Genomic DNA, 15,061 nt, shown 5'->3' on the forward strand with positions numbered 1-15,061 from the left:
AAGTTCACAATGTCGGCACACATTTGCATGTTAGATATACAGTATATATATATTTATATTTTTTTGTATTTTTTTTCTTTTTTTGCGTTTGATCGACACTCTCAGATGGCTCAGTGACCTCAGACAGTGCGCTCTTCCTGTCCCCCTGCGTGGTGACAATGGCAGCCAGGACGGCTGTGCCCGTAACTGTGACTTTGTTGAAGTGGATGTGAAAGGAATTCAGCAAACTCCAGCAGGGTTTCATTTTGAGAAGTAAACGTCAGAATTGAATTTTTCGCGCCCGCACACGGCCACAGCAGTAATGTGCACAATCCTATAAAAGCCCACTTAATGGCTAAGTGTCTTTGCACAGGTGCCGTCACCATTCTGGATGTGGACCCCCGCCTAATGTTATGTCGTGTTTTTATTTTTCAGATTTTTTACATCGCCTCGTTCCTCTACACTGTCAACTACACCGGGGTCCTTTATCAGAATTTAAAGGAGAAATGCAGCAGGAACACAAGCGGCTTCTCCCCCAAGGTGAGTCCAGAGTTGCAGTAAATGAGGTGACCTTCACCTGGCGGTGTCACTCGGGCCCCGTGTTTCTGGGTCATTGCCGAGTGCAGGTGACACTTTTAAATGTTCTGCCGTTTGAGTTGATGTCACCTCAGGGTGCGTCTGTCACTGTTACCTCAGCTGCCTGTCCTAATGGTGGTCTTTAAATTTTGTTACAGATCACCGACTGCGCCAATCAGTGGAGCAAAGCTGCGATAATTCTGTCGAGGTAAGAAGCTTGGACTACACGACAGCTTGAGGACACTAGCGGGCCCTTCTGTCTTTACATTGTCACCTCATTAAACTTCTGCAATTCAACACAAGTCACACGTCACGGCGTCACAGAGGCCATCATAAATATTAGCACTGCCTTTATGAAACCCATACCAAATGGCATATAACACACATATATTCCAGTCGACCGTCTTTAGCAACATTGTGTCAGTGGTAGCCTAATGGCTTTGCTGATGTCATTGTCATTTGTCATTCCAACAGATGGCACATCACAAGCATTTGTAGAAATAATATGCATTGCAACAAATGGCGCATCATAAATATTAACACTGCCTTAATAAGTGGTGGCTCTGAGGCTTAAGGATCTGTGTTGGTTGCCGGTTCGAATCCTCGTCACTACCAAAAGAGATCCTACTCTACTGGGCTCTTGAGCAAGACCCTTAACCTGTAATTGCTCCAGAGGCGCTGTACAATGGCTGACCCTGCGCTCTGACCCCAAGGGGTATGCAAAAACTAACAAATTCCTAATACAAGAAATTGTATAAGGCGAAATAAAGAACAAAAAAAAATCCCATTCCAACGGCATATTAAACAGACATATATTCCAGCCAACCATCTTTAGCAACACTGTGCCAATGGTAGCACGGTTGACTGTGCCCATGTCATTGTCATTTGTCGTTTCAACAGATGGTGCATCATAAACTTTAACACTGCCTTTACAAATCCCATGCCAAATGGCTTATAGCAGAAACATATGCATTGCATTTGTCATTCCAACAGATGACGCATCACAAGCATTTGTAGTAATACAATGCTTTGTCATTTTTTATTCCAATAGATGGTGCATTATAAACTTTAACCTTGCTTTTATGAATCCCATGCCAAATAGCATATGCATTGTGTTTTTCATTCCAACAGATGGCGCATTACAAACATTTGCAGTAATGCTGCATTTGATTAGTAGATACAGTATGTTACTAATTACATTCCAATAGGTGGTGCACTGCAACTGTGCCAGTCCAGTCATTAAGGACTTATTGCATTTTGGCAGGCAGCAGCAGGTGCTTTGTCACCTCACCATACAGGTAAATTAGGTTAAAGAATGAGGAGCGCCAGATTCTTGAAGTCATTCATTCAGGACGGGATCATTTAGCAGCTGCTGTGCTCAAGCGGCAAATTGATTTGTTAGTGCGCAGAAAGCGTGAGGCTAGAGAGGCACAGGAGAGAGAAACTGAGGTTTTATAACACGGAGTGAGAAACGTAAAGATCTGAAATCCGTAACAAGCAACACATACAGTCCACCCAGAAAGTATTCACAGCGCTTCATCACTTTTTCCACCTTTTGTTATGTTACAGCCTTATTCCAAAATGGATTAAATTCATTTTTTTCCTCAGAATTCTACACACAACACCCCATAATGACAACGTGAAAAAAGTTTACTTGAGGTTTTTGCAAATTTATTAAAAATAATAAAACTAAGAAATCACATGTACATAAGTATTCACAGCCTTTGCTCAATACTTTGTCGATGCACCTTTGGCAGCAATTCCAGCCTCAAGTCTTGTTGAATATGATGCCACAAGCTTGGCACACCTATCCTTGGCCAGTTTGGCCCATTCCTCTTTGCAGCACCTCTCAAGCTCCATCAGGTTGGATGGGAAGTGTCGGTGCACAGCCATTTTAAGATCTCTCCAGAGATGTTCAATCGGATTCAAGTCTGGACTCTGGCTGGGCCACTCAAGGACATTCACAGAGTTGTCCTGAAGCCACTCCTTTGATATCTTGGCTGTGTGCTTAGGGTCGTTGTCCTCCTGAAAGATGAACCGTCGCCCCAGTCTGAGGTCAAGAGCGCTCTGGAGCAGGTTTTCATCCAGGATGTCTCTGTACATTGCTGCAGTCATCTTTCCCTTTATCCTGACTGGTCTCCCAGTTCTCCACAGCATGATGCTACCACCACCATGCTTCACTGTAGGGATGGTATTGGCCTGGTGATGAGCGGTGCCTGGTTTCCTCCAAACATGACGCCTGGCATTCACACCAAAGAGTTCAATCTTTGTCTCATCAGACCAGAGAATTTTCATTCTCATGGTCTGAGTCTCCTTCAGGTGCCTTTTGGCAAACTCCAGGTGGGCTGCCATGTGCCTTTTACTAAGGAGTGGCTTCCGTCTGGCCACTCTACCATACAGGCCTGATTGGTGGATTGCTGCAGAGATGGTTGTCCTTCTGGAAGGTTCTCCTCTCTCCACAGAGGACCTCTGGAGCTCTGACAGAGTGACCATTGGGTTCTTGGTCAGCTCCCTGACTAAGGCCCTTCTCCCCTCATCGCTCAGTTTAGATGGCTGGCCAGCTCTAGGAAGAGTCCTGGTGGTTTCGAACTTCTTCCACTTACGGATGATGGAGGCCACTGTGTTCATTGGGACCTTCAAAGCAGCAGAAATATTTCTGTAACCTTCCCCAGATTTGTGCCTCGAGACAATCCTGTCTCGGAGGTCTACAGACAATTCCTTTGACTTCATGCTTGGTTTGTGCTCTGACATGAACTGTCAACTGTGGGACCTTCTATAGACAGGTGTGTGCCTTTCCAAATCATGTCCAGTCAACTGAATTTACCACAGGTGGACTCCAATGAAGCTGCAGAAACATCTCAAGGATGATCAGGGGAAACAGGAGGCACCTGAGCTCAATTTGGAGCTTCATGGCAAAGGCTGTGAATACTTATGTACATGGGATTTCTCAGTTTTTTTATTTTTAATACATTTACAAAAACCTCAAGTAAACTTTATTCACGTTGTCATTATGGGGTGTTGTGTGTAGAATTCTGAGGAAAAAAATGAATTTAATCCATTTTGGAATAAGGCTGTAACATAACAAAATGTGGAAAAAGTGATGAAGCGCTGGGAATACTTTCCGGATGAACTGTGAATAGAAAGAATGCCCGGGTTTGCAAAGGGAATTGGAACAAAAGCTAATTCAGCCCACTCCTTTAAACTGAAGTGTGGAATTAAGGAATTGTACCCCAGTAGAAAGGCGAGACCCTGCGCTCATTGATGGGTGAGAGGAAGAGGTGCCCAGGAGGACTTGGGTAGCACGGAGGGTGCAATGGTGGCGAAAGATAAAAGGGCAATGGGCAGGGATGATCTCTGGGAAAAGCCGATCAGGGCAGAGAGCAGCTGGAGGTAGAGGAAGATGGAAGGCCGACATTGGGAACTGGGCCTTCATGCTCTTATTTACATTCCCGCGTGTGTGTGACATATGTAAATCAGTATACCATGTGACCACGGGCGGGTGGGGTCTGTCTCAATAGAAGGTTATGTAACATGGTGGTCTCCCCTTTATGATTGTTCTTGATTTGTCCCAAGGGGTCATTTTGGATGTTTGTCATGGATGGACTCGTCTGCGTCATTATTTACGTGTGTTCTTTTTGGTGTTCCATTTTTGAACTGATGTCACTTCCTCATTTTATCTCCACAGTTTAATCCCCGTGGTCCTCATGACCCCCGTGTTTGCAGCGGGAAACGCAGCGGAGTGCTACCAGAACTTCTCTGAGCCGTACAAGTATGCTCCTTTCCTCAGTTTCCTCTCCGTGTGTGTGTGTGACTTCTGTTTAATTTGATCGTCGTGTACACAACATCGAGATTTTATTCCCCGCTCATCTCCGGTGGTCCATAGTTAAGAATACCAGCGACAGACAAAGATGGCCTTGAACACGACATGGGATGCAGGTAAACGTGGCGCAGGCATCGGGGTGGATGGCCTGGCCCTAGAAACGCAGGGAACGACGGGGTTACAAAATGGCGGCGACTGAGGACCTAAAATGGCGTCCCTGACAAAACACAAAGTCAGAATCGTTACAAAATATTCCCAAATAATACAGAATCCTCGACCGTAGAGACCCCCAGTCATGGCAGACCTAAGCTCGTTGAAGTCTAATGGGCACTCTGGTGATCTGCCCCTCAGTCACGTCGCAAGATGAAAGCAGAAGTGATATTTCTGGTTGGGTGACAGCTTCCATTAAAGAGGGCACGCCAGACCGCCAGGAGGAGCTCGGCCAGAGGTGGCCGTTTTTGAGCCTTACCTGCTCCCTGCTCCACGTTTATTCGTCTGGTCCTAAATTATTTCCTGCCTTCCTCGTTTTTGGTAGCAGAGCCAGCTGGTAGGTTCGACATTTTTGATTTCCACGATGTGTAGCCCGCTCACCTTAACGCGGGTGTGGCCGGTGGTCTCTCGCGTGGTGAGCGGTGCACCAGGCAGGTTAGCGTTGGGAGTCGGTGGTTTTCTTTGACTTGCAGGGATGTGTCGGAGTTCCCCTCACGTTCTCAAGGCTGAAACCCAACCAGGATAAACCGGTGACTCGGCGTCGTTGGCTCCTGTTTTTTCAAGGTGTGACCGCGGCACTCGCAATCACGTCATTAAGTTTTTATTAGTCAGGCTCAGCAAGTGTACATAGTGAGCGTCCCTGATAACGACTCTCAGACGAGGACAGGGAACTGCCAGTGGAAACCCCCGGGCGGTGCCACCGATGAAAAGCGGGTCCACTTCTTGGGTGGGCGCGTGAGGAGTTTTTGTCCCACTGAGCCGATTCTCATATTGCTCGCCGTTTACTTGAGTGCCATGGCGGGCGCCCCCCGATGTCACTTACGCTTGACTGTAAAGATGGAGTTTTTCATATTTCATGTCACAGTAATTTACTTTTTCATGGCACAAATCCCACGTTGGCCCAATTTACGAGGGTAGGACGTTGTGGCTGTCGAAGGCTGATGTTTTGTCTCTTGTTCCTCTAGATGTCTCCTGATGCACAGGTCGCTGTTGGACCCGGCCGCTGATTTCGGCGATGTCCCCTCACACACCTGTCCCGGGCTTCTTTACTACAGGATTGCAATTTTCCTGCTGGCCTTCTTTGCCACCTTCATAGGAATTCTGGTAAGAACCTCAAGCGTCCGAATTTTGCTGTCGCAAGAACTAATGTACCCCCCACCAAGAAAAAAAGACATCTGGCTTCAAGTTAGACACCCGACCTGAGTGGCACTGCGTTCATTTCAGAAGTTGACGACAAATCCTGGCCATCCTCCTGTCCTCACTCGTGAACCCAGTCTGTCCTGTCCTGCCGAAAAACAGCAGACACCTTTTAAATGGAGGACCGTTAAGTCAGGGAGCCCACCAAGGTCTCGGGGCAGGAAGGCAAACTCTAAACAAAACCCGAAATCGCCGCCAAAATGTCGTTGAGAAAGAATCGGCTGAGAGCATTGCTAAGAATCGCAGGGGGAATACAACAAGAAAGTCAGCTGCGCCACCTTTATGTCGAGTGGCATGACTGCCAACCTAATTTGGAGTCTCCTGCCCATCGTGGACCATTGTGTCTCCTGCTTCTCTCCAGGGGATTCCTGTACTGTGACATTCCTCACTGGGGGTCCTCCACCAGGCCTTCACGTGCGTCTTGTTTCTCCTCCTTTCGGATGCTCGTCGTTCTGACGTCCGCGACAAATGGTCTTGTTGGTGTTAAATACGGAATGAACAACGATGGGGGGCCGATTACACGGGTCAGTTTCAAGTTAATTCTGAGACAATACTAATACTAAAAGGAACTATATAATAGAAAATAAAAGGCACTATATAATAAATAGGTACTGAAAGGCATTATATAATATAAACAGATACTGAAAGGCACTACAAAATAGATAGATAATGAAAGGCACTATATAATAGATGTGAAAGGCGCTATATAGTAAATACTAAAAGGAACTATATAATAGAAAATAAAAGGCACTATATAATAGATACTGAAAGGCACTATATAATAAATAGATACTGAAAGGCATTATATAATATAAATAGATACTGAAAGGCACTATATAATAAATAGATACTGAAAGGCACTATATAATAAATAGATACTGAAAGGCATTATATAATATAAATAGATACTGAAAGGCACTATATAATAAATAGATACTGAAAGGCACTATATAATAGTTAATGAAAGCGCTATATAGTCAATACTGAAAGGAACTATATAATAGAAAATAAAAGGCATTATATATTACAGAAGGAGACTACATAATAGATACGAAAAGGCACTATATAATAAATAGATAATGAAGGGCACTATATAACATAGAAAATGTAAGGCACTCTATAATAGATAGAACTTTGTGTCTCTTGGTTGGAATTTTTTTTTTTCAGAGAACGTAGACAAACGGTTACACACACACACACACATACACACTAGAATGACAATAAAGAATGACAGTTACAAAGAAAGAGAAGGTGGGACTCGGTGGTTGCAGTGCCCTGCCCGTTGCTCTGCCCGTTGCCCTGCCCGTTGCTCCGCTGGTGTTTCTTACACTTGGACTTCCCACCTTTGGACTTTTTCAAACTTCCCCGTTTCTGTTTGTGTTTTTCTCTTAATTGCTTTTCTAAGTGGACTAAAAGTCAACGCTGCCAAAAGTCCCCACAGAGGTATGACAGGCAGACAATGGCTGTAAAGTTGTCCCGTGTCACTCGGCCCGCCGCTGTTGAAGTTCTCATTATGGCCGACGGGCCTCGTGATGAGCTTTTCTTTTTTTTTTTTTTTTTAATGTTTGTATTCACATCAGCAGTGGCGGCACACCGGCCCCCCGGCACCATATGGCCAAGTAATGAATTTGCGCTCGTCTCATTCCTGTGTGCTCTTGAGGTTGGGCTGACTTTATATACACACACACACACACACACACACACACGTGTGTTATTAACCCGAGGGCACAGTGGTGAGCGTCCACGTGGATTCCAGATGAACAGACCGCTGAAGCCATTATGAAGTTCTTCCCAGACTCCACTCATGATCTGTGAGCACTTGGACCACCTTCCTGTTTGTTGGATGGTGGAGAGTGGGAGGCGTGTTGCATTATGGGAAGACACAACTTGCCCAGAGCACATGGTGTCCAGTTACAGTTGAGGCTCTTCATCTTCCCGCAGGTCATGCTGGTCAAGGCTCGGACCCTCTACAAGAAAACCGTCCATCTCAGCGGGTATCTGGGAGACCAGCAGTGGGCCAACATCAACATCATTGAACGGCGGGTCATCCTCTACCCCAGTGTCTTCCTCTGCTGCTGGGGTCCAGGTAGGTCATGTGGGGTCCTGTGACAGATGTATTGCATAGAAATTTGCCACTAGGGCCACATCTCTGGGCTTTAAGCGGCGCCCACTTGTTGTCATCACATGCTGATGGTGGTGGTAGTGGATGGGGGGATGTCCCCTGTGTCCCCCTCGGTGTCCAGAGCCATGCTCATCTTCAGAAATGCAAATGACACAATTGAAGGTTAATATGTAATGTGCGGCCCCACCTTTAGCACCACTGCAGGTGTAACGAGCCCATGTGAGAGCAATGAGACCGTCAATGGCCGTTTCACGACCCAGTAGGACCACAACTTGGGCCTCCATAAGGTGCTGAGAATATTCCTTAGGGTGATGGAATCCTGCCATTCCTGTACTTGTTTTGGCCACATGTGTACGACCGGATCCTCACCCTGTGGCCCCTCTGTTGGAAAGGGACATTGGGGCGGCACGGGCCACATGAACGTCAAAGCTGAGTCCCTGGGGAGACATTAATGTGAACAGACAGACAAAGAGATGGACAGACAGACAGAGACACAAACAAACAAACACAGACCGAGACAGACACATCAGACACTGACACAGACAGACTGACAGGAGATACACACAGGCAGACACACAGAGACACAGACAGAGAGACAGACAGACTGAGAGACAGACAGACAGACACATCAGACACTGACACAGACAGACTGACAGGAGATACACACAGGCAGACAGACAGAGACACATACATACAAACACAGACAGACGAACAGACAGACACTGACACTCCACTGCAGTAAATGGAAGTCGCTGTCACATCTGTGGGACCATCCTGAAATGACACGAGTTTAGTGACATTGAAAAGTGAAAGAGCAGACTGTGAGAGCAGGACGACGGTCAGCACCCTGTGGCATTCAGAAGGGTGTTCTTAAGGAGCCAAGTGTGCCAAGAAAAAACACCCCCCGCCAGCACCAAGCGGTGCCACTGGCATAACGCAGGCCTGATTTGTGGAGGTTTGCCCCACCAGCTGTATTCTCTCTGACAGCACAGCAGAGGAACTCAGGGTGGTCTTTTCCCGCTGTAGCCCCTCTGCTCTCCTACATGTCTTGCTCTTCTTCTCTGCTTCTCGCTCGTTTCTCTCCACTCAACTCATTCAGTTTAGTGGGGGCATTTGAGAGCTCGGGGACATCCAGGGGCTCGGTGACCTCACATCCTTGGGATTTCAAGCCCAGGACCCCCGTGCTGACCACCGCACTGTCACCTTGGGTCCGAGTCACCTGCTCTCCAGTGTGTGGTACTCATTTTTTGATTTCTTTTTTATTTCTATTTCTCCACAGCAATCCTTCTGCTGGTCCTGAAGTTGATAAAACCCGACGGGCCCGAGAAGGTCTATGCTGGCCTTTACGTCATTCAGGTAGTGACCGGCGCGGGGGGAGTGGGGGTGGTCTGCTTAAACATGAGGACGAGGGGCAGAAGAGGGGCTTTGAGACTCACCTGCTGTGGTTTATTTAATAGAGAGAAGGTGTGCCATGCGTGCAGGAGAACACGGGCAGAGCCCCTCTGTGGTGTCCTTAGGTGGGCCAGTTTGACTTTCAAAGCCACAGAAATGAAAGGAGATGTTCAGGCTGAGGGCTGGACAGGGCAGTGTAGGAGAGAGAGAGAGAAGACAGGAAAGGCGCTATATGATAGGGAGGACAATAGAGAGACACAGATAGGATAATAGAGACGAAAGGCGCTATAAACTGAGAGACACACAGATATGTAAGGCACTACAGTATATAATAACAGACCAATAGATAGGGCAGGCAATATGAAGGGCGCTATAAAATATACAGTTAGAATGGTAATAGATAAAGAACACACTGACAGCCCGATAGGTAGATACAAGTCGCTATATAGAATATAGAGAACTGAAAGGCGCTATATAAAGTAGAGGTAAAGAGCAGTTTATGATGGGTGAATAAAACTGACTACATCAAATTCATAGAAGTGAAAGGCGCTATAAGACAGACAGACAGACAGGTGAGCAGTGTATAACACAGAAGAGGAATGAGAAGCCCACTATAACAGTGCATGACGAATATGAAAGGCGCTATATGATCCTCGCTGCCTCAGAACACAAATCAAAGTGCATCACCCAGAAAGTGCAGTGCAGCCCGCCGCGCCCCCCTGGAGTTGTGACTGAATGGGGTGAGGGTGGGCCTGATGGATTAGCAGTCTGCTGGCTTGTGGGGTCCGGTTGTGCCCGTTCCTCCACACACTGAGTCGGTGACTGATGGCACTCCAAGCTAACGGTTGTCACTGTTGCCCCTCTTTCCTGCCACTGGCCTTTCCATTTGGCTCCTTCAGGTCTCTGATGTCACTCGTTCAGCAGGTTGGCCACTATGGAGTGCTGGAATGTCCCCAGCCACTTGTCAGACACGTTGAAGGTGACAAGTGTCCTCAGAAAGGGGAGCCTATCGGGGCCTTTTCAGTGGCGTCCACCCATTTATTTAAAGCTCTTCACCATCTCCTTCTCCTCCGGCCCACCTTATCAATGCACATTTCCAGGGGGCTCATGACCAAGTCATCCTCCTCCTCCTCCTCCTCTGTCTTTACCCCTCCATTGCTAACAGAGTGGACAATTTCTGGAGTTGTATTTAAGACCCCCAGGTTGGTGTCTCCCCAAACACAAAGACTGGCCAGTGTAGAAGGGATAGGAGAAATGAATGGTCACATTGTACCCTTGGTGCCAGCTGTGCCCAAGTGGTGCCATCCTCTCTTTGTAGGGCAACTGCAGGTCACCTGTAATCAGGGGGACCAGCTTGACCAGATGGAGCATGTGGACCGGAGTGCCACCTTGTCCTCGTAGGCTGACTGCAGGTCATAGATGGCGGTGGTCCATTCGGCCCAGGGGACTCCCTTCTCAATCGCCATCTTCTGGAGGTGGCAGCCAGCGAGCCCCCTCTATCAGTAACTTCTGATAGATGGCATTACCGTGTTTTGTTGTGTATGGTGACCTTCTGTGGGGTACAGACGGCGAGACCACCGAGCTGACTGTGCCGCTCCCTCTTTTGCAGGCCCTGACGTCCGCCTCCCAGGGGCTGCTGAACTGCTTTGTGTACGGCTGGACTCAGCACTCGCTGCGCTTCATGAAGAAGGCGGCCTGCAGGGACGTGGATACGCAGACCCCTTTGCTGCGCTGCCAGAAGAAGTCGTACGCCACCCTGAACTTCCCGAAATTCGGCGCTTCAAGCAAACCTGAGCTGCCCACTCATGATGGCGCTTGCTGAGGGTTTCAGATACGATTTTTGGACAGGCTGGCACGGACTCCTAAAGGCTGGTAGCTTTTTGAGTTGGGCGGTGGGGTGGAGAGCGTTGCCATTTGTGAACTGTATGCCATGTGACTCTAGGCGGGGGTGGAGCCTCGGGTGGGCACCGTGCCAGAGTCAGGCTGTCAAGGACGTGGAAGGGGGACATGAGGGAGGCTTGAGCGACTCACCCTTCAGAGAGGGGGGCACTGTGGAACATCATTGAATGGTGCCCAGACGCCAGCCCTCAAGGGTCTGGTGATGTAGGCCTGCACTTCTCATATTTGACCCAGTGATCACGTGTGCCCACCATACCCACCCCGGACTGAAACTGGCACAGCAAACCCTGACTTTGGCTGTCCTGAAAGACCACCATTGAGGGTCACGTGAGCAGGTGGCAGGTAGGCAGTCTCTGTGTTGTGTTGTGTCGTGCTGTTGGCACGGTGCCGTCTGCCATCTTTGTGGGCATAGAGGGAAGGTGAAAGGCTGACAAGGCTGTCAAATGGCGGCGCCAGCGCATAACTTGCTGCATTTTTATTAAATTATCTTTTGTTTTTTTGTATTTTTTATTATTCCTTTTCTATCTTCTCGCTAACTGAGGCGGTGCTTGTGCTAAATAAGCAAACAAAGGCTTGGGCCAGGCAGACGATCACAAAGGTACTGGGATGGAAAAGCGCGGGCACAAACCGCAGAGGCCTCCTCAGAGTCCGGAACATTCTGTGGTCAAATCGACTGGCACATCAGGAAGTGTCACAGCGGCCTGTCTCAGTACAAGTGGGAGTAATGAGCGTGTGGGCCAGGACACTGGAAAGCGGACCCTCAGAGGGCAGGTGGTCCCTTCCCTTTGCCGCCTTGAATGCTGTGCTAAGCCCTGCAGGGTTTGATGTTCTGCCCGATGGGCAAATGTTGGCTCCCTGTGCCCAGTTTCAGCCGGGCACCTTGTTTGATATGTTCACTGGCGCTGGCCTCCCCTTGTGTCCTTTGTGATGAGTGCCTGCTGTCCTTATGTCACCTTGGCATCTCCTGTACCCATGTAGGAGGAGATCAGGTGAGGTGGGCACACCTGTCACATGCCCCACTCCTGTGATGAGGTGGCACAATCATGATACCCTGCCACTTCCTGTAATCAGGGGCTCTCACTTTGTTTGGCCAGAAACATGAAGACTGCCCACCTGTGGCATTAGGGGGCAAGACGTTTATACCGGGGGTATGGACCTCCTGTTCTGACTGCCCTGGGCTGCCGTTTGCATCCGTGTGTCACCAACCGACTTGGCAGTTGAGAAGAAGGATGGCACAGGCTACCTATGCATCAGCTGTTTGGGGGTCCTTCTCTTCTGTACTCCCCTATGCTGACTGTCCCCCAAGCAGGTGCCAGGGTGGGTGATTTGAGCTGCCCCACCTCCACTCATCCTCTTCCTCCATCTAAACCCGCGCTTGTGCTTATGTACCCTGCCAGCTCCTTAGCCCTCCTTGTTGCTTCCAGATGTGGGCATTGAGGGATCCGAAGCCCTCGCCTTGTGTAACTGGGCATCTTGACCCCCCCCCCGCTTGCTTTTGCTGTCATCTGTCCTTGTGGTGAACTATAGAGGACCCCCCCCCCCCTCCCCGTTCAGCTGTGCTCCTCCCATCGCCCCCAGGGGTCTTCCCTCCCTCCTTTATGAGTTTCCTCACCAAATTTCCTTTCTCCGCCGAGGATTTCCGTCCAAGCCTTCCGCGGTCTGACGGGCGGCCAGCACTCCGATGACAAGCAGCGCGGCGCCTTTGACGATGGCCGCCTCTTTTGTTTTGTTTCTTTTTGTAAATCCTGGCCGAGCCAGCGGTTTGTGAGCTGCCGTGACTCTCTCGACTCTGCCCTGCAAATCACAACCAGTCGTGGCCGGGGGGGCTTTAGCAGACGTGCTGGAAATTCGCCTACCGGGCCAGCTGACGGCAAGCCGCCGCGCCACTTCACTCGTACTGCTGCTGCCCTCTGCTGGCCACCGCTGGTAGCGCATGCGCAGCGCTGAAAAGATGCCGTTCCAGGTGGGCAGCCCATATGAGGACCGTCAAAGGTGGGCTGCACTTGAGGGGTTGAAGGTGAGAAGGCAACTGGCATTAGCTTTCACCCAGTGTGCCCACCACAAGGAGGCAGTTGGGTGGGGGCTGATGAGCAGCTGACTCCTTCCATAATGAACAAAGCATGGAAGTCACGGGCTCAAATGCCAGGATCACCTGCGGAGAGTGTGAGTTCAGACTGGCTCATATAGCGCCTTCACAGGCCAGTTGAGTAAGGCAGGTGGTCTGCTTGTACCAACATTAGCCACAAGTTTAAATTTAATTTTTAGCCCCTTGGAGTGGTGGGCCGTGTTCACCTTCAGCCACTGAAGACGCCTGCCCTCATGCCACACTGGGTGATGATGTCTACCTTCTCTCTGGCTGTATAGCGCCTTACACACAAATAAAGGTGGGGGGAAGCAACAGCCTCAAAGGCCTGGTGTAGTGGGTTCAAATCCCAGTGGAGACCCCTCGTTAACTTTGTCTCGCAGAGGCCTGTAAAGCGCCTTGACAAGTAAGACAAACAGCTGCCAGAGGGCTAAGGATGGTGGGCTCAGATCTCGAACGAAGACGACTGGGGGATGGTGTGGTGGTCTACGTGGCTGGTTAGAGGGTGGGTGTGCTGTGGGTTCAAATCCGAGGCGAGGCAGGGCAGTGGTTTCCTGTTGGCCGGACCCCCCGATGCAGCCTGATGAGTGAGACATGTGGAGATGACCAAGTGGGCACAGCAGTTGGGGCAGTGGGTTCAAACCCCCCTGATATTAAATACTGTAAGGGCATGCATATGGAAGGTCTCAGCCCACCCGGAGGAGTTGCTTTTGCCCTGGCCTGGTCGTTTATAGCGCCTTATAAAATACAAGAAATGAAGAGCCCACCGTGGGGTAGACAGACGGCCTGGACTTGTCTGGGGGGGGTAACAAGGGTTTAAATCCCAGGGTGGGCAGACAGCCAGTGTTTTATCAGGACACCAGTGCAAAGACCACCCTGACAGCTCTGAGGAGTGAGGGACTGGACTTGTACTCCAAGTGCTCTTATGATGATGCTGGGATGCAGACCTCCCTGATAGACAAACTCAAGCCCCAGAAAGGGGCAGAGAGGTGGCGTAACGGGTAAGGTGCAGGCTTTGGGCTGGCTGAGTGGGGCGTTCAAGTCCCAGAGGGGCCAGTTGAGTGATTTTATTGTGACGCCAGTGATTAGACCACCCTGATAAATGAAACAAACGCAAGTCCAAACTACGCTTGTAGACATGGCTTAGGGGGGCTTGATGAGTGGTGGGTTCAACTCCCAGTGACAACAACCCAAAGGTTTTATTAGGACAATGGGGAGGAGACCACCCTGATAAATTAGACAAACACAAATGGAGAGCAGGGGGCACAGAAGTGGGTATGGGATTAAAGAACGGACTTGAGCTGAGTGAGTGGTGGGCTCAAGTCATGTTGTAGCCAGCCTGCCCAGTGGTGTTATTGGGGCACAGCCCACCATGATGAATAAGAGAAACACAAGGCACTAGGAGGGACTGGAGAGATGGATGAATGGGCAGAACACCGCACTTCACAACAAAGAGTTGTGGGTTCAAAGCCCACCTTAGACAGACCAATGGTTTTATTAGAACACAGGGGGCAAAGACCACCCTGATAAATAAGACAAACTAACACCCACCAGCGGGACAGGAAAGGTGGGTGAAGTGCCCACCTGTGAGGTGTGGGTTCAAGTCCCAGGGTGCACAGCCCAGTGGTTTTATTACAACACCAGAGTGTAGACCACCCTGATAAATAAGACAAACACAAGATAGTAAGGGGGGCTGGAGAGATGGCCGAGTGGGTAAGATGGTGGACTCCGCATTGGAGAGTTGTGGGGTCAAATCCACAGGCTGATGGTTTTATTAGGACAC

General features: G+C 49.3%; 4 protein-coding genes across 18 annotated transcripts in view; 1 reads left to right on the plus strand and 3 right to left on the minus strand.

Annotated features, from left to right (window-relative positions):
- The window catches only part of tmem116 (transmembrane protein 116), a 175,960-nt gene extending 164,262 nt beyond the window's left edge, over nt 1–11,698 (plus strand). For 3 of the 9 annotated variants that reach the window (XM_051921228.1, XM_051921229.1, XM_051921230.1), the window contains exons 5-11: nt 415–519; nt 714–763; nt 4,241–4,324; nt 5,551–5,689; nt 7,724–7,868; nt 9,184–9,260; nt 10,906–11,698. In XM_051921228.1, the coding sequence (XP_051777188.1) occupies nt 415–519; nt 714–763; nt 4,241–4,324; nt 5,551–5,689; nt 7,724–7,868; nt 9,184–9,260; nt 10,906–11,118 (813 nt within the window). In that variant the 3' untranslated portion in view covers nt 11,119–11,698. The remainder of the gene's footprint in view (nt 1–414; nt 520–713; nt 764–4,240; nt 4,325–5,550; nt 5,690–7,723; nt 7,869–9,183; nt 9,261–10,905) is intronic. The other 6 variants (XM_051921231.1, XM_051921223.1, XM_051921227.1 and 3 more) reach the window with 6 other exon arrangements.
- mapkapk5 (MAPK activated protein kinase 5) overlaps nt 1–15,061 on the minus strand; it is a 177,495-nt gene that overhangs the window by 121,397 nt on the left and 41,037 nt on the right. The window lies entirely within an intron of this gene.
- The window catches only part of LOC114669151 (aldehyde dehydrogenase, mitochondrial-like), a 177,465-nt gene that overhangs the window by 73,252 nt on the left and 89,152 nt on the right, over nt 1–15,061 (minus strand). The gene's annotated exons all lie outside the window — the stretch shown is intronic.
- The window catches only part of LOC114669145 (acyl-CoA dehydrogenase family member 10-like), a 195,828-nt gene that overhangs the window by 28,001 nt on the left and 152,766 nt on the right, over nt 1–15,061 (minus strand). The window lies entirely within an intron of this gene.

Source organism: Erpetoichthys calabaricus, chromosome 18 (assembly GCF_900747795.2).
Source record: "Erpetoichthys calabaricus chromosome 18, fErpCal1.3, whole genome shotgun sequence".
NCBI classification, from domain to species: domain Eukaryota; kingdom Metazoa; phylum Chordata; class Cladistia; order Polypteriformes; family Polypteridae; genus Erpetoichthys; species Erpetoichthys calabaricus.